The sequence below is a fragment of the Mauremys mutica genome, chromosome 17 (genome assembly GCF_020497125.1).
Source record: "Mauremys mutica isolate MM-2020 ecotype Southern chromosome 17, ASM2049712v1, whole genome shotgun sequence".
Taxonomy (NCBI): domain Eukaryota; kingdom Metazoa; phylum Chordata; order Testudines; family Geoemydidae; genus Mauremys; species Mauremys mutica.
Window position 1 is genome coordinate 11,542,538 of NC_059088.1, and position 18,430 is coordinate 11,560,967.

An 18,430-nucleotide genomic window follows, 5' to 3' on the forward strand; every position below is an offset into this window, starting at 1 on the left:
TGGGAGATGGCTTGTGGGGCCAGTGGTACTCTGAGATGCCCCAGGGGCTCATGGGAGTCTCGCTCCGGGCCCAGCGACGGTGCCGTTAGGCTCCCTTTGCCCAGCGCCGGCTCCGAGCAGGGAGTCACTGAGCCGCAGGGAGGGGACGCTCCTGCCAATTCGCTCCCGGCCGGGCCGCTCCCTGGGCTCAGCTCCAGCCAAGAGCCGCCCCTCGCTCAGCCCTCGCCCTGCCCCGAGCCAGGGCAGGAAACTTTATCCCTTTTCTAACCAGCATCACCTCCTCCCCTCCCAGAGCTGGGAGAGAACCCAGGAGTCCTGGCTCCCAGCCCCACCCCCATCCACTAGACACCCCCTCCCATTCCGTCCCAGAGACAGGAGAGAACCCAGGAGTCCTGGCTTCCAGCCCCACCCTTCTAACCAATTGACCATACTCCCCTCCCAGGGGGAGAGAACCCAGGAGTCCTGGCTTTCAGCCCCCCCTCCCCCGCTCTAACCACTAGACCCTCCTCCCTTCCCCTCCTGTCCACTCCCAGAGCCGGGGCCAGAACCCAGGTGTCCGGGCTCCCTTTCAAACCCAAGAAAGGCTGGAGTCAATCCCCAGACGTGATGCTTTGGGGACGGACCCGTTTAATGTCAGAACAGAGAATGTTGGTTGGACGCCAAAGGACGGGGCTGGAATGTGTGTCGGGGGGAGTTGGAGGGGGGGGGGCTCCCAGGGTAGAGAGAGGCCAGGGCTACACAGACCCCCCCCCCGTCCCCTGTCGGGGCTGTTGAGGGAATCGGCCCCGTGAGGCTGCAGGCTGCATCCGCCCCCCCACCCCCCGGGCAGCGCGGCCCCAGGCTCAGCTCGGGGGAGGTTTCCGGGCGAACATCATCACCGCACCTGGGGCGAGAGGAGAGACATGGGCTCAGGGCACCAATGGGAGCAATGGGAGCAGCACCCGCTGGTACCACCCATAGGCGCCGACTCCGGGGTGCTCCGGGGCTGGAGCATCCACGGGGGAAAATGAGCGGGTGCTCCACACCCACCAGCAGCCAAGCCCCCCCATCCCCTCCTCCCCTGAGCATGCAGCATCCCCGCTCCTCCCCCTCCCTCCCAGCACTTCCCGCCCCCCTCCCCCGGCCGCCGAACAGCTGTTTGGCGGCGCTTTGGACTTCCTGGGGGGAGGAGGCGAGGCTGGGGCGGGAACTTGCGGGAAAGGGGTGGATTGGGGGCAGGGCAAGGGCGGGGCAGGGATGGGAAGAGGCGGGGCAGAGGGGTCAAGCACCCACCGGGCAAAGGGGACGTTGGCGCCTATGCCAGAGACAGCCGCATCTCAGCACCGGGCGAGGGGTCCCCATATAAACACGCCCTGGGCCCCACCCCAGAGGTGGCTGCATCTGAGCACCAGGCGATGGGTCCCCTTATAACCAGCCCCCGTGTCCCACCCCAGAGGTGGCTGCATCTGCGCACGATGCAAGGGATCCCTGGGTACCCCCTACCCGATGTTGCACTCACCAGTGATGAGGAAGAGGGGGAAGGAGGCCCAGCCGAGGCCGAAGGACCAGCCGAAGGTGACTTGGCCTGGCGGGACATTCACGGCCCCAGCTAACTCCCCTGTGAACACGGCCAGCGCGATCATGGCACAGAGCCCTGGGGAAAGGGAACAGCACGGACACCCCTCAGCACGGCCCACGCTCAGTCCCAGCACCAGGGGGAGCCACAGAGCCCAGGGCAGGGTCCCTGGATGGGGGGTGCACGGTTTGGGGGGCTGGGAGTAGCCGGGGGAGGAGGCTGGGGGGGGGGGCGGTACCTGCGCTGAAGCTGCCCACGGCAGAGACCAGGCTCAGGGACACGGGGCCGAGGTGGGAGCGGAAGAACGAAGGGATGAGGGCGAAGAAGGAGAGAAACCCGGCGATCACGGCCAGGAACAGGAAAGCCCTGGTGGCATCAACGTAACCTGAGGAGCCAAGAGAGACCAGGGGCTGAATGGAGAATAACCCTGCAGCAAACTAAAATAGAACCCAGGAGTCCTGGCTCCCAGCCCCCCCTGCTCTAACCACTAGACCCCACTCCCCTCCCAGAACTGGAGAAAGAACCCAGGAGTCCTGGTTCTGCCCTGTGGAGCTGGTTGGTGTCAGGTGGGATCCCTAGCAGAGCCGCCTGCCCTTACCTAGTACTGAAGAATATTGCAGACACAGTGAACTGCTGCAGCTCTTCCACAGCCCACTATGGCTGCCACTGTTGTCCGCCAGCCAGTAGTCAGAGCCCAGGGCGATCAGCAGCAGCAGGAGGCTGAGCAGAACCAGGACGGTGCTGAGGATCCGGAGAAAGGGCATCGCGGGGGGAATCTCAGGATCTGGGGAGCACCTGGGCAGGTGAGGAAGAGCGAGAGGGGAAATAGTGGCCCCAGATGACCTGCCACAGGCTACGGCTGCCTCAGTCCCCGGAGAGACGGGGGCGTGTGGAGACAGACGCGGCAGCAGCCAGATCTCTGCTCCACGAGGCACCGACAAACCACGACGATCGGGAACCTGGGAGCCGCAGCCAATCCAAAATGGTGGCTAAAGCCTAAACAGCGACTACGAGCAAAGTGCCGGTTGCGTGTAACACACACAGGCGCCTCTCCTCTCCCACCTTCTCCGCACCTCTTGTCCCTACTCTGTGCTCACATCGCCCAGCGCATAATGTTCATGCTTCAGGGCCTCAGCCGGCTGCCAGCAGGGGTCAGGAAGGGATCCCTCCGCCAATGTGTTCTGGGAGGGGTTTTTTCCTCCTTCCTCTGAAGCCGCAGGGATGCCCACAGCTGGCGATGGGACACTGGGGGGCTGTCCCAGGGCTCTGGGGTGGCACAGAGCGTTCTCTCTCTCAGGCGTGTCTGGCCAGTTCCCGGCCCCCACACTCAGGGTCGAGCTGATCGCCAGAGGAAGGAATTTCCCCCTCGGGCCGCTGCGGGGGAGGTTCACCTTCCTCTGCGGCACCAGGCACTTGCTGGGCTTAGCTGAGTAAATCTCAGCATCTCGTTCCCCCACCATCGCAGGGGCCTTGCGCTCAGCCCCCCACCCCGGCCCGTGGCTCTGTCCCCGGGCTGGGCTTCTCCCTGGCTCCCGGCCACGTGCGGCCATGGCCTGGCTTGGTTTATTTCTTTACCCAAGGTGAGCAAACCAACAAGCAACCAGGGCCACTCCCCGGGCCCTCCGGCGCGCCGGCCCCTGGCAGCTTCCCGCTCCCAGCCGGCTCTGCCCCAGGGTGGCTTCCCGGAGCCCCCCAGCTGCCCGCTAGCCACCCAGAGCCCCCCGCGAGCCCCCGCGTCCCAGCACGGCGGGAATTGCAGCCAGCCACAGGGGCCAGGGCCGGGCAGGGCCACTGAGAGAGAGAGGCAGAGAGTCGTGTGCTGGGCTGGGGGCAGCGGCGGGTGGGGACGGATGGACGGAGGGATATCGGGTGTGTTTGGGGCCGGAGGGAGGGATATTGGGGGGGGGCTGGATGGACAGATGGGGGTGTTTGGGGATGGATGGATGGCTGGATGGACAGGTATTGGCGTGTGTTTGGGGCTGGCTGGCTGGCTGGGTATTGGGGTGTGTTGGGGCTGGGTGGGTATCGGGGGTGGGGACAGACAGACCCCTGGTCTCACCATGTGGGGCCTACGTTCAGGGGACCATGTTTTAATGAACCCCCTCGATCCCCCCTCACCTGCTCTCTGCGTCACCCCTTCCTCAACGGGCTGAGTCCGTCCGATCTCCACCCCTTGTACCTGGGATGCTTCAATGGGAGGGGCTGGGGCGGAAAGGGGCAAAGTCCTATAACTGCTGCCTCCCACATCGGTCCATCGGCCACTTCCATGTCAGTGAAATCCACCCACGGCCTCTGATCCACCCTCACCCTGGTCCCACCCCTCTCGGCTCCCCTGGAGACTCCCAACCCACCTGGGGATAGGACAACCCCGTGCCCCCCACTCTAACCCACTAGCCCCCCCTCCCAGAACCACAGAGAGAACCCAGGAGTCCTGACTCCACCCCTTCCCCCCTAACCACTAGACCCCACTCCCCTCCCAGAACCACAGAGAGAACCCAGGAGTCCTGACTCCACCCCTGCCCCCCCCCCGTAACCACTAGACCCCACTCCCCTCCCAGAACCACAGAGAGAACCCAGGAGTCCTGACTCCACCCCACCCCCCTCACCACAAGACCCCACTCCCCTCCCAGAACCACAGAGAGAACCCAGGAGTCCTGACTCCCCCCCTCCCCCCCGTAACCACTAGACCCCACTCCCCTCCCAGAACCACAGAGAGAACCCAGGAGTCCTGACTCCACCCCTTCCCCCCGTAACCACTAGACCCCACTCTCATCCCAGAACCACCGAGAGAACCCAGGAGTCCTGACTCCACCTCTGCCCCTCCCCCAACCACTAGACCCCACTCCCATCCCAGAACCACCGAGAGAACTCAGGAGTCCTGACTCCACCCCTGCCCCCCTAACCACTAGACCCCACTCCCCTCCCAGAACCACAGAGAGAACCCAGGAGTCCTGACTCCACCCCTTCCCCCCGTAACCACTAGACCCCACTCCCATCCCAGAACCACAGAGAGAACCCAGGAGTCCTGACTCCACCTCTGCCCCTCCCCCAACCACTAGACCCCACTCCCATCCCAGAACCACCGAGAGAACTCAGGAGTCCTGACTCCACCCCTGCCCCCCCAACCACTAGCCCCCACTCCCCTCCCAGAACCACCGAGAGAACTCAGGAGTCCTGACTCCACCCCTGCCCCCCCAACCACTAGCCCCCACTCCCCTCCCAGAGCTGAGGAGAGAACCTAGGGGCTGTGTGCGGGGGAGGGGGGGATGAAGGGAGTGTCTCTGAGGAGGAAGGAGTCACCAGACAGGAGGATCTGAGAACAGGCTCATCTTTCACCACAGAACAATACAGGGAGTAAAGACTAACAAATTTATTTTAGCATGAGCTTTCGTGAGTTACAGCCGAAAGCTCATGCTAAAATAAATGTGTTAGTCTCTAAGGTGCCACCAGGGGCGGCTCTACGTTTTTGGCCGCCCCAAGCAGTCATGCCCGGGAGGCGCCCCCGAGCCGCGGGAGCAGCGGACCTCCCGCGGGCATGACTGCAGAGGGTCCGCTGGTCCCGCGTGGCTCGGCTGGACCTCCCGCGGCTGCGGACGGCTCGCGGGTCCGGCGGCTCCGCTTGAGCTGCCACAGGCATGCCTGCGGGAGGTCCAGCCGAGCCGCGGGACGAGCGCCCCCTCCGCAGTCGTGCCTGCGGCAGGTCCGCTGCTCCCGGGGCTCCGGTGGACCTCCCGCAGGCATGACTGCGGCAGGTCCGCCGGCCCAGCCTGCTGCCCCCCCCCGGCTGCAAAGGATGCCCCCTAGATTTTGCCGCCCTAGGCACCAGCTTGTTTTGCTGGTGCCTAGAGCCGCCCCTGGGTGCCACAAGGACTCCTGTTCTTTTTGCGGATACAGACTAACACGGCTGCTACTCTGAAACCTGAATACAGGGAGTGTTCACCATCCCTGGCGGATGGGTGCGGTTCTGCCTATCCATGTGAGGGGTCAGGGTCCCTCTCGACTTTCATTTTCTCTTCCCCCCTGTGTGACGGTGCTGCCCGTGGGAGCCAGCTGCGGTCACTCAATCAGGGTGAACTGCAAACCAAACGGGGCAGACAAACCCCAAACGCGGGTGGATCTTCCAATACTTAGATTGACCAACCAGCACAAAACAGTTTCTGTACCTCACTGGCTACTCAGACGTCCAAACAACGCCCTGCCTCAGGCCTCCATCCAGACACACACAGCAGATATGATGCTGATTGCTGAAAATGTGATCTCATCATACCAAAGAAAAGGTTCTTCCAGTCCCAAAGAATCAGCCACAGACCCAGGTCCAATGATAACTTAGATCTTACCCAAAATACACGCTACAGCCAATTCTTATTAACTAAGCTAAAATTTATTACAAAAGAAAAGAGAGAGAGAGTTGGTTAAAAGATCACTATACAGACAGATTTCAATTCAATTCTTGAGGTTCAGACACAGCAGAGATAAGCTTGTAGTTGCCAAAAGTCCTTTTAAAAATAGTCCAGAGGTTACAGTCCAATGGCCATATTCAGGGTGGCTCCAGTCAGGGACTGGGGATCTCAATCCTTGTGACTTAAGGTTTCCCCCTCTTGAAACCCAGAGCAGATCTGAGATGAAGCAGGATCGTGTCCCAGGGTTTTTATACATTTCCAGCAGCCTTTGGCCTGAGAAAACAATCGGCTTAACTCCTTCTCCCAAACATCCTGGCACTTAGCGCAGGGTAATTTATCCATGAACCAGTTCAGATATGGGTTACCACAAACTATTTCACTCAAGTATCATCATAAATGTTAATATTCCCTTTTTTGATCTTTGAATCAAAGCTCTAGCAATAGACAAGACTTGTTTGCTGACATCTTGTGATGTCTTGTGAGCAAACCTCTCCCCTTGAGATCTCTAACACTGCAGACTTGCATTTCAAAGCTCTGTTCACCTTCCTAACCCGTCCTTAAGGTTCACCCCTGGGTCAGGTCAGTCTAGGAGTTAATTAACTCTGTCTGGCCCTGTCACCTTCCAACGAAATATTATAGTACACTCATAACGTCCCCCCCCTTTCCTTTCCCTCTCGCTCTGTGAGGACCTGGGGCAGGGATCCTGGGGGGCAGGGGACACTCAGACCTGGCTGGGACCTCCCCGCCCTCGCCCCCAGCACACACCCCTAGGGATTGATAGGTAGACAGAGGGTGTTTGGGGAGGGAGGGAGCGATGTCTGAACCCCTCTTCTGGGCAAGCTCCCCGCACACCAGGACCCACCAACTCAAAGGCCCAAGTCTTAGGCTGACCGCTGCAGCCAGTGTCTTGGAGACAGGCCTTGGCTTCCTTGCAGTTCTATGGGCTCCAGGCACAATTCCCAGCAAGTGACATCCATGTAAATGGCGTTTCTGTCTCCACTGATATGCTGGGGGACCCCGTGTACCCCCCTATTGCCTGGGCTTCTGAAACCGAACCCTGAGTGCAGAGGCCCTGGCAGAGGGAGGCTCAGTTCCACGCTCAGCGGGTGCCGAACGGTTGCTGAATGTGCTTCTGGCGGATTGAAATCCCGTTGGCGATGCCGCCGGACCCATCTGGCTGCTGGTGCCGTCTGCGTCACTGCGGCTTGCTGGGCTCTTCACAACCGCTGTGAAACCGGAGCGGAGCCGTTCCCCTGCCCCGGGTGGACCTATGCCGGCGAGGGGCCGCTGGACTGGTACCAGGAAGTGCCAGCTGCCCTGCGGGAGCTGGTTACACCCAGGCAGCAGAAGTCAGGGATGATTTGTGCTCCCACATCCTGGACTTGTGCGGCCCGATGGGAGAGGGGGAAATGCCCACACGAATGTGCTTGTGGGTGGGAAGGGGCTAATTATTGGGGGGGGTCAGTGCTTGGCAGGGATGCCATGCGGCGTCCTTGTGAGTGCCGTGGTGAATAGTGAGTCGAGGGGCAGGGCTGGGTTTCTACATGGCGTTTGCTCAGTAATGCGCGACGGCTCAGCGCCATTAGCTCAGATCCTGATTTCATCACGTGAGGCAGAGGCAGCAATAAGCTCCCTTGATGGAAACCGATCTTAACCCAGCCCGACGGTCGCCCACGACACCCCGGGGATCCTGGCGGCGGTTCGGTCCGGCGGGGACAGAGCCAGGCTGGGTTTCGTCCCTCGACCCTGCGGGGTTTGCTCACGCGTGTGATGTGTTCTGTGCCCGGCCGGGGAGAGCACGGGCAGGCGGGTGACGAGTCTCACGGGCAGCGAGGGGTAATCTCTTCAACGGAGAAACGAGGAGCCACAGCACAGCCGGAAATCCAGCTTCCACCGGCGCTGGGGGTGCAGCCGCCAGGAGACTGCGTTAGAGAGCGCGATGCAGGAGCGAGACGAGCACAGGAACGCGGGGAAAACCCTCCACTTCCCAGGCAACACCAGACGCTTCGTTCCCCCCCCCCCCCTTCCAGGGCTTAGAGACCTCGCGACGGTGCAGCTTGTAGCCCTGTAATCCAGTGGTTCTCAGCCAGGGGTGCGCAGGGCCGGCCTTAGGGAAAATGCCGTTCTGGGCAAACTTCTATGTTAGCATCTCCGGGGCAGAGCGATGCTGGACGGAGCCTGAGCCAGGTATGAAAAGATCATAGAATCACAGAATCTCAGGGTTGGAAGGGACCTCAGGAGGTATCTAGTCCAACCCCCTGCTCAAAGCAGGACCAAACCCAACTAAATCATCCCAGTCAGGGCTTTGTCAAGCCTGACCTTAAAAACCTCTAAGGAAGGAGATTCCACCACCTCCCTAGGTAACCCATTCCAGTTCTTCACCACCCTACTAGTGAAAAAGTTTTTCCTAATATCCAACCTAAACCTCCCCCTCTGCAACTTGAGACCATTACTCCTTGTTCTGTCGTCTTCTACCACTGAGAACAGTCTAGATCCATCCTCCTTGGAACCCCCTTTCAGGTAGTTGAAAGCAGCCATCAAATCCCCCCTCATTCTTCTCTTCTGCAGACTAAACAATCCCAGTTCCCTCAGCCTCTCCTCCTAAGTCATGTGCTCCAGCCCCCTAATCATTTTTGTTGCCCTCCGCTGGACTCTCTCCAATTTATCCACATCCTTCTTGTAGTGTGGGGCCCAAAACTGGACACAGTACTCCAAATGAGGCCTCACCAGTGCTGAGTAGAGGGTAATGATCACATCCCTCGGTCTGCTCGAAATGCCCCTACTTATACAACCCAAAATGCCATTAGCCTTCTTGGCAACAAGGGCACACTGCTGACTCATATTCAGCTTTTCGTCCACCGTAACCCCTAGGTCCTTTTCTGCAGAACTGCTGCCTAGTCACTTGGTCCCTAGTCTGTAGCAGTGCATGGGATTCTTCCGTCCTAAGTGCAGGACTCTGCACTTGTCCTTGTTGAACCTCATCATATTTCTTTTGGCCCAATCCTCTAATTTGTCTAGGTCCCTCTGTATCCTAGCCCTACCCTCCAGCGTATCAACCACTCCTCCCAGTTTAGTGTCATCTGCAAACTTGCTAAGGGTGCAGTCCACACCATCCTCCAGATCGTTAATGAAGATATTGAACAAAACTGGCCCCAGCACCGACCCTTGGGGCACTCCACTTGATACCGGCTGCCAACTAGACATGGAACCATTGATCACTACCCGTTGAGCCCGACCATCTAGCCAGTTTTCTATCCACCTTACCGTCCATTCATCCAGCCCAGACTTCTTTAACTTGCTGGCAAGAATACTGTGGGATCCTCAGGCTCATACCTAGAAAGAGCTTGGTGGCACCCCAGCCGCGCGAGCAGATCCGGGAACGGCCAGGGGGCCGCGCTGGGGTGTGTCCCCTTGACTTCGCTGCGGCTGGTGGCCTCCGTGGGGGTAACCCCGGGGCTTTCATTTTGCCTGTAACCGTCACGCTGGAGCTCAAGAAACTCTTCCTGGTGGGGTGACCAGACAGCAAGTGTGAAAAATCGGGATGGGGGTGGGGGGTAATGGGAGCCTATAGAAGAAAAAGCCCCCAAAATCAGGACTGTCCCTATAAAATTGGGACATCTGGGCACCCTGGTCTTGGTGAATCTAGCCAGAGCCCGAGTCCCCAGATGGATTTTCGTCTTTTTTTAATTAATAAAATGGAGCTTTTTTAAGAGCAGGATCTGGATCGTGGGTGGCCGAAGAGGTTCGTGCACATGTTTGATTAGCTGGTGGCAGCAGCTGATTTCCTTTGTTTTCTGTCTCAGCCCTTCCCCGGCTGAGGGGGCCCCGCAGGGAGGAATTCCCGGGGGCCCCTTCCTGGGTCCAAGGGGGTTTTTGCATTGGGAGGTGGCAGCGTTTACCCAGCCAAGGCCAGAGAGAAGCTGTAACGTGGGGAGTTTAATACCAGCCTGGGGTGGTCGGTGTGAATTGTTAGAATCCTTGCGGCCCCCCCGTTCTGCACTCGATGTGCCCAGTGGGGATTCAGCCCTGATCCCCCCACACCCCAAACACTGCCACCCCTCACCCCATCTGCCGGCCCAGCCACCCCTTCACCCCCCCCTCCCCACCCATCCCGGGAGCTGCCCGGCGGGGGCTGGGCTGGGGACTCCCCAGGCTGGGGGGGGGGGAAGGTTCCATGGCAGTTGGCGACACAGAGAGGCTGGGTAAGGGCCCCCCAGCCCCCCCCCGTCCCTTCATCTTTGTCCGTCCCCACCCCCACCCCACCTCCCCCACCCCTCCATCTGTTCCTGCACCCATCAGTCCATCCCTCTGTCCCCACCTCCATCCACCCATCCATCTCCCCATCCCCACACCCAGCCCTCCATCCCCCATATACACCCCTGCAGCCACCCATCCCCCCATATCCCTCCCCCATCCCCACCCCTCCATCCACCCCTCCATCTCCCCATCCCCCATACACACACCTCCATCCCCCATCCCCATCCCCGCATACACACCCCTTCATCCCCCATCCCCCATACACACACCTCCATCCCCCATCCCCGTCCCCCCATACACACCCCTTCATCCCCCATCCCCCATACACACACCTCCATCCCCCATCCCCGTCCCCGCATACACACCCCTTCATCCCCCATCCCCCATACACACACCTCCATCCCCCATCCCCGTCCCCCCATACACACCCCTTCATCCCCCATCCCCCATACACACCCCTCCATCCCCCCATCCCCACACCCAGCCCTCCGTCCCCCATCCCTGTCCCCCCATACACACCCCTTCATCCATCCATCCATCCCCACACCCTCCCCTCCATCCCCCCATTCCCCTATATCCCTCCCCCCATCCCCACTCCTCCATCCCCCCATATCCCTCCCCCCTCCCCCCCCCTCCATCCCCCCATCCCCACACTCAGCCCTCCGTCCCCCATACACACCCCTGCAGCCACCCATCCCCCCATATCCCTCCCCCATCCCCACCCCTCCATCCAGCCACCCATCCAGACGGCTGAGGGTTTGGCTCAGATCAGCTGGGCTGGGGTTTCCATCTAACTCTCGTCCCTCCCTGCCCCCCCCCCCCGCAGGTGCTCCCCAGATCCCAGCCTGCCCCCGGGCCCCAACCCCCCGCCCTGCGATGCCGTGTCTCCGAATCGCCAGCCCCAGCCTGGCCCTGCTCACTCTCCTGCTGCTGCTGGCGGCTCTGGGCTCCGACCACTGGCTGCTGACGAAGGAAAACCAAACGCTGATCCATTCGGGGCTGTGGAAGTTCTGTATGCATCTGAGGTGCCTGATACCTTTGACTGTACCAGGTAAGGGCAGCCGGGCACCACCAGGGATCCCACCGCTACCACCAGCCACCTCCACCAGGCACAGCCAGGACTCCCGGGTCCTAGCCCCAGCTCTGCGAGGGGAGTGGGGTCTATGGGTTAGAGCAGGGGGGCTGGGAGCCAGGACTCCTGGGTTCTCTCCCTGGCTCTGGGAGGGGAGTGGGGACTAGTGGTTAGAGCAGGGGGGGCTGGGAGCCAGGACTCCTGGGTTCTCTCCCTGGCTCTGGGAGGGGAGTGGGGACTAGTGGTTAGAGCAGGGGTTGGGGCAGGTGGGAGCCAGGACTCCTGGGTTCTGCGGTAGTTTCTTGCCATCTTATTCTGCATTTCAGCCCTGCTCGCTCTTGTCTCCTCAGATCGCATGAGGGCCAGCAGGGTTTGCCTGATCCTGGCCGTGATCGCCGGGTTTCTCTCCTGCTTGGCTCTCCTCGCCTCGGTCTTCCGCTCCCACCTCGGCTCCGTGCCCCTGACCCTGGTCTCCGCCGTGGGCAGCTTCAGCGCCGGTACCGCCCCCCCCTGGGGCCTCCTCCCCCCGGCGACGCCTACGGATACGTGGTCCCTCCCACACCAGGGACCTGGGGGTTCTCCCCTGCCCACAGAGGGGGGTGTTTCCGCCTGCCCTATAACCCCGGTGCCTTCAAATGTTCTGCTGCTGCAGCTCACAGCCCAGGCCGCCGCAAGGCTGCGTCCCCTGAGCATCCGTGGGCTGTGCCGCCCGGGGTCACCCCCCAGCAGCCTGCCCACAGCCCCCCGTCCTGGTCCCCCCCGTCCTGGTCCCCCCCGTCCTGGTCCTCCTGGCTGGTGGGAGGTTTGAAGCCCGTTCTGGAGCCCGGGGCAAAGGCAAATTTGCATCCTCACGGCTAAGATTTAAGCAACACACTCGGGGCGCGGGAGATTTCGTAGCCAGCTGCCTCTGGCTCCCTCTCCGTCCCGACCTGCCGCCGCTGACCAAGGGCCAGTTTCCTTCGCCGCCCCAGGTCTTTGCCTCACCGGGTTTCTCAGCTGTATCCAGTGCAGGGCTGCCCAGAGGCTTCAGGGGGCCTGGGGTCGTCGGTGGCGGGTCCCGGGGCGGAAGGACCCCTCGCCGCCGAAGACCCAGAGCGAGTGAAGGACCCTGCTCCAGGGGCCCCGAAAAACTCTCATGGGGGCCCCTGCGGGGCCCAAGGCCTGGGGAAAATTGTCCTACTTACCCCCCCCAAGGCGGCCCTGATCCAGTGCCCGGGGTCTTCGGCCCCCTTGGACTCTCCGCCAGCCCCCTGGCGTGGTGCCGATCGTCCCCACCTCACGGCTCCAACGCCCTGCGCCCCTTCCCGCCCCCCCGCCGGTCGCTCCGGAGTCGGCGCTGCCTCGTTGGAGCGCGGCGGAGGCCGGGAGGTCACTGCCTGTTAGGGCGACCAGACAGCACGTGTGAAAAATCGGGACGGGGGTGAGGGGTAATAGGAGCCTATACAAGAAAAAGACCCAAAAATCGGGACTGTCCAGCTGACTCCGTGCTCTTGCCTCTGGCCCCAGGTCTCTGTGCCACCGTCGCCATGGCCGTGTTCACGTCCCACAGTGCGAAGAGCATGACGGGCGCCTCGGCGCGAGTCAGCTTCGGGTGGGCCTTCGGCCTGGGCTGGGCCGCCTGCCCGCTCGCCCTCCTAGCCAGTGAGTGCCGCGGGGCGGGGGGTGGGAGGGATTGAAATGCAGCTGCTTCTGGGGTGGGACGCGGGGACCCCTCACCCAGCACTGAGATGCAGCCACCTCTGGGGTGGGACCGCGGGGACCCCTCACCCGGCACTGAGATGCAGCCACCTCTGGGGTGGAACGCGGGGACCCCTCACCCGGCACTGAGATGCAGCCACCTCTGGGGTGGGGCCGCGGGGACCCCTCACCCGGCACTGAGATGCAGCCACCTCTGGGGTGGGACCGCGGGGACCCCTCACCCGGCACTGAGATGCAGCCACCTCTGGGGTGGGACGCGGGGACCCCTCACCCGGCACTGAGATGCAGCCACCTCTGGGGTGGGACGCGGGGACCCCTCACCCGGCACTGAGATGCAGCCACCTCTGGGGTGGGACGCGGGGACCCCTCACCCGGCACTGAGATGCAGCCACCTCTGGGGTGGGGCCGCGGGGACCCCTCACCCGGCACTGAGATGCAGCCACCTCTGGGGTGGGGCCGCGGGGACCCCTCACCCGGCACTGAGATGCAGCCACCTCTGGGGTGGAACGCGGGGACCCCTCACCCAGCACTGAGATGCAGCCACCTCTGGGGTGGGGCCGCGGGGACCCCTCACCCGGCACTGAGATGCAGCCACCTCTGGGGTGGGGCCGCGGGGTAGCAGCCATGCAGTGACGCAGCACGGGGATGGCTTGCCCAGCGCTGAGACGTCCCCGTGGGTCCCACCCCTGCCCTGACTCCGTTTTTCTCCCCTCCTCCCAGGTGTGGTGACATTTTTTTCCCAAGGAGCCTCCTCGAGCTGAGTGTGGGGCCTGCGCTGCCCACTGGGGACAGAGCCGGGGGCCGGACGGAGCCTGCAGCCTCGCCGGGCCGATTCCCCCAGCCACCCTGTGCGTGTGCGTGTGTGTCCCTGCGCACTCCCACAGACCCGTGATCCACCCCCCCCCAACAGAGTCCCCCCTTTCTGTTCCCTTCCTTTCCCAGGCCTTGTTCCATGGAGATTAAAGGGCCTGTTCTCAGAGCCTCCTGTCTGGTGACTGATTCCCCGTCAGAGACAGATGGACTCCTGGGTTCTCTCCCCTGCTTTGGGCGGGGAGTGGGGTCTGGTGGGTTAGAGCTGGGGGAGGGGCTGGAGGGAGCCAGGACTCCTGGGTTCTCTCCCTGGCTCTGGGAAGGGAGGGGAGTGGGGTCTAGTGGTCAGAACGGGGCAGGGAGCCAGGACTCCTGGGTTCTGTCTCTTGCTAAGCAGAGTTGAGGCTGGTCGGTGCTGGGCTGGGAGGCAGAGCACAGCAGAAAGATCTGCCCCCGCCTGGCTGGTGTCTCCTCTCGGCGGCCAGGCTTTGGGACAGACGGGTCCCGTTTCTAAGGCCAGTGAAGACGCTGAAGAATTTCCGTCCACGTTGGAGAGACCCTGTGACAGTCACCGGCTTCCAGCGCCGGGGAGAAACCTGCCCGTTCTCCTCCCGCCGGGCCGCAGGGGCCTGAAATGACCCTTTCCATTCTGGAAAGTGTCTCGCGGAGCTGGACCCTTCCCCTGGGCTCCGGGAGGCTGCAGGCGAGCGGATCAGGTGCCCTGTACGGAGCTGGGTCAGGAACCGTGGCGTAAGGGGACAAAGGCTTCCCGCGGTTTTGTTGAGGGGCTGGACTGACTGGCTGTGGGGCAGCTTCTCCGTAACCGGGGGGTGGGGTTAGGAGCACAGCTTGGGGCTGGCCGGGCAATCGAACGACCGCAGGTTTGGGGAATCTCTGCTCTCCCTTTTCGCAGCCCGCCCTGACCTCGGCCTCCTCCGGGTGGGCCGCCCTAGGCACCCTGGGGGGGTCCCCTGCACAGCCCGCAGGGCATGGGGAACCCAGGCGTCCGTCTGGCCCCACAGCCCCGTCCAGCCAGCCCCAACCCCCCCACCCCGCCGTCCCCCCTCACTCCTCCACCCATCCACCCCCCGAAGGCGGGAGCTGTCCCCGCGGGCGCTGGGCTGGGGTCTCCCCCGGCTCCGCGCTGGGGTCCCGGGTGGGGGGAGGGGAGGTTCCATGGCAGTTGGTGACCCAGAGAGGCTGGTGTCTGGGTAAGGGCCCCCCACCGTCCCCCCCATCCCTCTCCAGCCACCTCCAGACGCCCCCACCCCCAATCTGTCTGTCCAGCTCTGGCCCTTGCTGCTCTGACTCTCATTCCCCCCCGTCCCCCTGGCCTGACCCAGGTGCTCCCCGGATCCCAGCGCTGCCCCCCGCCCCCGAGCCCCCCCCCCCCCGCGATGCTGCCTCTCCAGATCCCCGGCACCGTCCTGGCTCTGCTCAGCCTCCTGCTTCTGGCGGCGGCCCTGAGCTCCGAGCACTGGCTGGAGGCGACACGGGACGGCGTCTTCGTCCACTCGGGGCTCTGGAAGATCTGTGTGAATTCGGTGTGCGCCATGCCTTCGAAACTACCCGGTGAGGGCAACCCACCGCCGCCCCCGGCCAGCTCCGGGGGGCTGGGAGCCAGGACGCCTGGGTTCTGGCTCTGGGAGGGGAGTGGGGTCTAGTGATTAGAGCAGGGAGGAGCTGGGAGGCAGGACTCCTGGGTTCTGGCTCTGGGAAGGGAGTGGGGTCTAGTGGTTAGAGCGGGGGTGCTGGGAGCCAGGACTCCTGGGTTCTGGCTCTGGGAGGGGAGTGGGGTCTAGTGGTTAGAGCGGAGGGGCTGGGAGCCAGGACGCCTGGGTTCTGGCTCTGGGAGGGGAGTGGGGTCTAGTGGTTAGAGCGGAGGGGCTGGGAGCCAGGATGCCTGGGTTCTGGCTTTGGGAGGGGAGTGGGGTCTAGTGGTTAGAGCAGGGAGGGGCTGGGAGACAGGACTCCTGGGTTCTGGCTCTGGGAGGGGAGTGGGGTCTAGTGATTAGATCAGGGGGGGCCGGGAGGCAGGACTCCTGGGTTCTGGCTCTGGGAGGGTAGTTGGTCTAGTGGTTAGAGCAGGGGGGCTGGGAGGCAGGACTCCTGGGTTCTGGCTCTGGGAGGGGAGTGGGGTCTAGTGGTTAGAGCGGAGGGGCTGGGAGCCAGGACACCTGGGTTCTGGCTCTGGGAGGGGAGTGATGTCTAGTGGTTAGAGTGGGGGGGGCTGGGAGGCAGGACTCCTGGGTTCTGGCTCTGGGAGGGGAGTGGGGTCTAGTGGTTAGAGCAGGGGGGGTGTAGGACTCCTGGGTTCTATTTCCGTTTGCTGCAGGGTTATTCTCCATCCCCCCCGGTCTCTCTGGTTCCTCAGATTACATCGAGGCCACCAAGACGTTCTTGATACTGGGCCTGCTCGCGGGGCTGCTCTCGGCCTTCTCCCTCCTCGCCTTGCTCAGCGGCTCCGGCCTCGACGCCGTGTCCCCCCTCACGGTCTCTGCCGTGGGCAGCTTCAGTGCAGGTACCTCCCCCCTGCTGCTCCCAGCCCCCTGGATACCATGTACCCCCCCAGCCAGCCTCGGGGAGACACCCCCCCCAGACCCTGCCCTGGGCTCTGGCAGCGCCCCCTGGTGGTGGAACGGGGCAGGGGCCCTGGGACTGTGCCTGGCGGGTGCTAAGGGGCGTCCGTGCTGTTCCCTTTGGCCCTAGGTTTCTGCGTCCTGATTGCGCTGACCGTGTTCACCAGCGAGTTTGCTGAAGTCATAAAGGTCACCTGGCCCCACGTCTCCTTTGGCTGGTCCTGGGGCCTCGGCTGGGCCTCCATCCCCCTCTTCCTGCTGACCGGTGAGCGTGCCGGAGGGGAAATTCGAAATGCGGCCACCTCTGGGGTGAGGCTGGTTACACACGGGGATGGCTCACCCGGTGCTGAGATGCAGCCACCTCTGGGGCGGGGCAGCGGGGGAACAGCTGCACATAACGCCGCACAGGGACAGCTCGCCCGGTGCTGATGCAGCCACCTCTGGGGCGGAGCAGCTGGGTTCTAGTGGATGTTGATCCCGTCAGTCCCATTGCTGCCTAAGCTCATTTTTCTCCTCTTTCCCTCAGGTGGGGTAACGTTACTGGCCCAGGAATCCAACTCGATCTGAGCACAGGGCCTGAGCTGCCCCCCGGGGACGGTGCCGGCAGCCGCCAGGGCCAGGTGGAGCCTGCAGTGTTATGGGGATGATTCCCCCCAACACCCCAGAGAAGGGGCGTGTGTCTGCTGCCCCCTGCTGGAGGGGCTGAGCCCTGTGCGCTCTGTGTGTGTGTGTGTGTGTGTGTGTGTGTGTGTGTGCCCCTGCTGCCCCCTGCTGGAGGGGATGGGCCCTGCTCTGTGTGTGTGTGTGTGTGTGTGTGTGTCCCTGCTGCCCCCTGCTGGAGGGGATGGGCCCTGCTCTGTGTGTGTGTGTGTGTGTGTGTGTGTGTGTGTGTGTGTGTGTGTGTGTGTGTGTGTGTGTGTGTGTGTGTGTGTCTCCCTGCTGCCCCGTGCTGGAGGGGCTGAGCCCTGCTGTGCGCGCATCTCAACCACGCAGCACCTCCTCCCACAACCTCTACTGCTCCGGCTGTGACCCCTCCCCCACACACACATCCCCGCCCCATCCTTTGGGGTCCCACAACTGTTCTTTGTACAAACATTAAAGAGTCCGTCCCCAAAGCATCACGTCAGGTGATTTATTCCAGTCTTTCTTATGTCTGAAAGGGAGTCCAGACTCCTGGGTTCTCTCCCCAGCTCTGGGAGGGGAGTGGGGGTCTAGTGGTTAGAGCAGGGGGGGCGGAGCTGGGAGCCAGGACTCCTGGGTTCTCTCTCTGGCTCTGGGAGAGGAGTTGGATCTAGCAGTTAGATCTAACAGGTACCCCCAAGTTTCACCTCACTTTAAAACAACTTGCTTACAAACTCAGACATAAAAATACAAAAGTGTCACAGCTACGCGATTACTGAACAATTGCAACTTTCTCATTTTTCCCATATAATTATAAAATAAATCAATTGGGATATGAATATTGTCCCTGCATTTCAGTGGACCGTCTACAGAGCAGTTCAAACGAGTCATCGTCTGTATGAAATTGTAGTCTGCACTGACTTCGCTAGGGCTGTTTCTGTGGCCTGTTGTAAAACTAGGCCAATATCTGAGTGAAGTGATGTAGCCCCCGAAGACCTGGGCGTACCCCCAGGGCTGCCGTAGGGGTGCACCCCCAGGGATGCCATGATCAAGGGGGCACCGTGCGGCAGCTCAGAGGTGCGAACTGGCGGTGCCTGAAACTGCTCCTGGCTGGTGGGGGGGGAAATCCACCCAGATTTCTCCCTAGTGGAGGAACATGGGGGGAGGAGCCGTGCTTACCCCCAAACATTCCTCCGCACCCCCTAGGGGTGCTGCGGGGGAGCGAGGAGCAATGCCAGCTGCTCTCTGCAGCCAGGTCAGTTTCCCCACATGGGCACGGGATGGGGGGTGCAGGGGGTAGGGGCTAACGGGGGGGGATCCTGGGTAACCCAGGGGCAATAGGGGGTGCCACGCCCAATTTTCAAAACTTCCGGCCTCCCCATTGGCTCCCTTGGCCAGGGGGCCACTCCCTTTTCTTTACCTGGGGGGCCTTTTAACC

At 62.4% G+C, this 18,430-nt stretch overlaps 2 protein-coding genes across 4 annotated transcripts; one reads left to right on the forward strand and one right to left on the reverse strand.

Annotated features, from left to right (window-relative positions):
- Positions 1–817: 817 nt before the first annotated feature.
- LOC123351527 (protein NKG7-like) lies at positions 818–3,713 on the reverse strand. The gene is made up of 5 exons (XM_044990913.1): positions 3,674–3,713; positions 2,154–2,350; positions 1,794–1,940; positions 1,499–1,633; positions 818–883 (listed from the first exon to the last, which is right to left on the reverse strand). The coding sequence occupies exons 2-5, from the start codon at positions 2,317–2,319 to the stop codon at positions 843–845; spliced, it is 489 nt and encodes a 162-aa protein (XP_044846848.1). The 5' UTR covers positions 2,320–2,350; positions 3,674–3,713; the 3' UTR covers positions 818–842.
- Positions 3,714–10,874: 7,161 nt separating this feature from the next.
- Positions 10,875–17,097, forward strand: LOC123352050 (protein NKG7-like). Of its 3 annotated transcripts, XM_044991750.1 has the most exons (6): positions 11,650–11,781; positions 13,703–13,830; positions 15,136–15,364; positions 16,167–16,313; positions 16,502–16,636; positions 16,898–17,097. In XM_044991750.1, the coding sequence occupies exons 3-6, from the start codon at positions 15,190–15,192 to the stop codon at positions 16,936–16,938; spliced, it is 498 nt and encodes a 165-aa protein (XP_044847685.1). In that variant the 5' UTR covers positions 11,650–11,781; positions 13,703–13,830; positions 15,136–15,189; the 3' UTR covers positions 16,939–17,097. The 3 variants fall into 3 exon arrangements, 2 of the variants coding, with proteins under 2 accessions (XP_044847686.1, XP_044847685.1); XR_006574087.1 differs by lacking the exons at positions 16,167–16,313; positions 16,502–16,636; positions 16,898–17,097 and adding exons at positions 10,875–11,263; positions 12,791–12,925 and having other exon boundaries at positions 11,635–11,781; positions 15,136–15,274; XM_044991751.1 differs by lacking the exons at positions 15,136–15,364; positions 16,167–16,313; positions 16,502–16,636; positions 16,898–17,097 and adding exons at positions 10,875–11,263; positions 12,791–12,925 and having other exon boundaries at positions 11,635–11,781; positions 13,703–13,925.
- Positions 17,098–18,430: the final 1,333 nt, after the last annotated feature.

Excerpts from the sequence above, each read along its gene's own strand:
- LOC123351527 (XM_044990913.1), bottom strand. The coding sequence starts at position 2,319 with ATGCCCTTTCTCCGGATCCTCAGCACCGTCCTGGTTCTGCTCAGCCTC. Across the intron at positions 1,941-2,153 it reads GCAATATTCTTCAGTACTAG|GTTACGTTGATGCCACCAGG; the intron begins GTAAGGGCAGGC and ends TTGGCTCCTCAG. Across the intron at positions 1,634-1,793 it reads CGTGGGCAGCTTCAGCGCAG|GGCTCTGTGCCATGATCGCG; the intron begins GTACCGCCCCCC and ends CCCTTTCCCCAG.
- LOC123352050 (XM_044991751.1), top strand. The coding sequence starts at position 11,089 with ATGCCGTGTCTCCGAATCGCCAGCCCCAGCCTGGCCCTGCTCACTCTC. Across the intron at positions 11,264-11,634 it reads GATACCTTTGACTGTACCAG|ATCGCATGAGGGCCAGCAGG; the intron begins GTAAGGGCAGCC and ends TTGTCTCCTCAG. Across the intron at positions 11,782-12,790 it reads CGTGGGCAGCTTCAGCGCCG|GTCTCTGTGCCACCGTCGCC; the intron begins GTACCGCCCCCC and ends CTCTGGCCCCAG.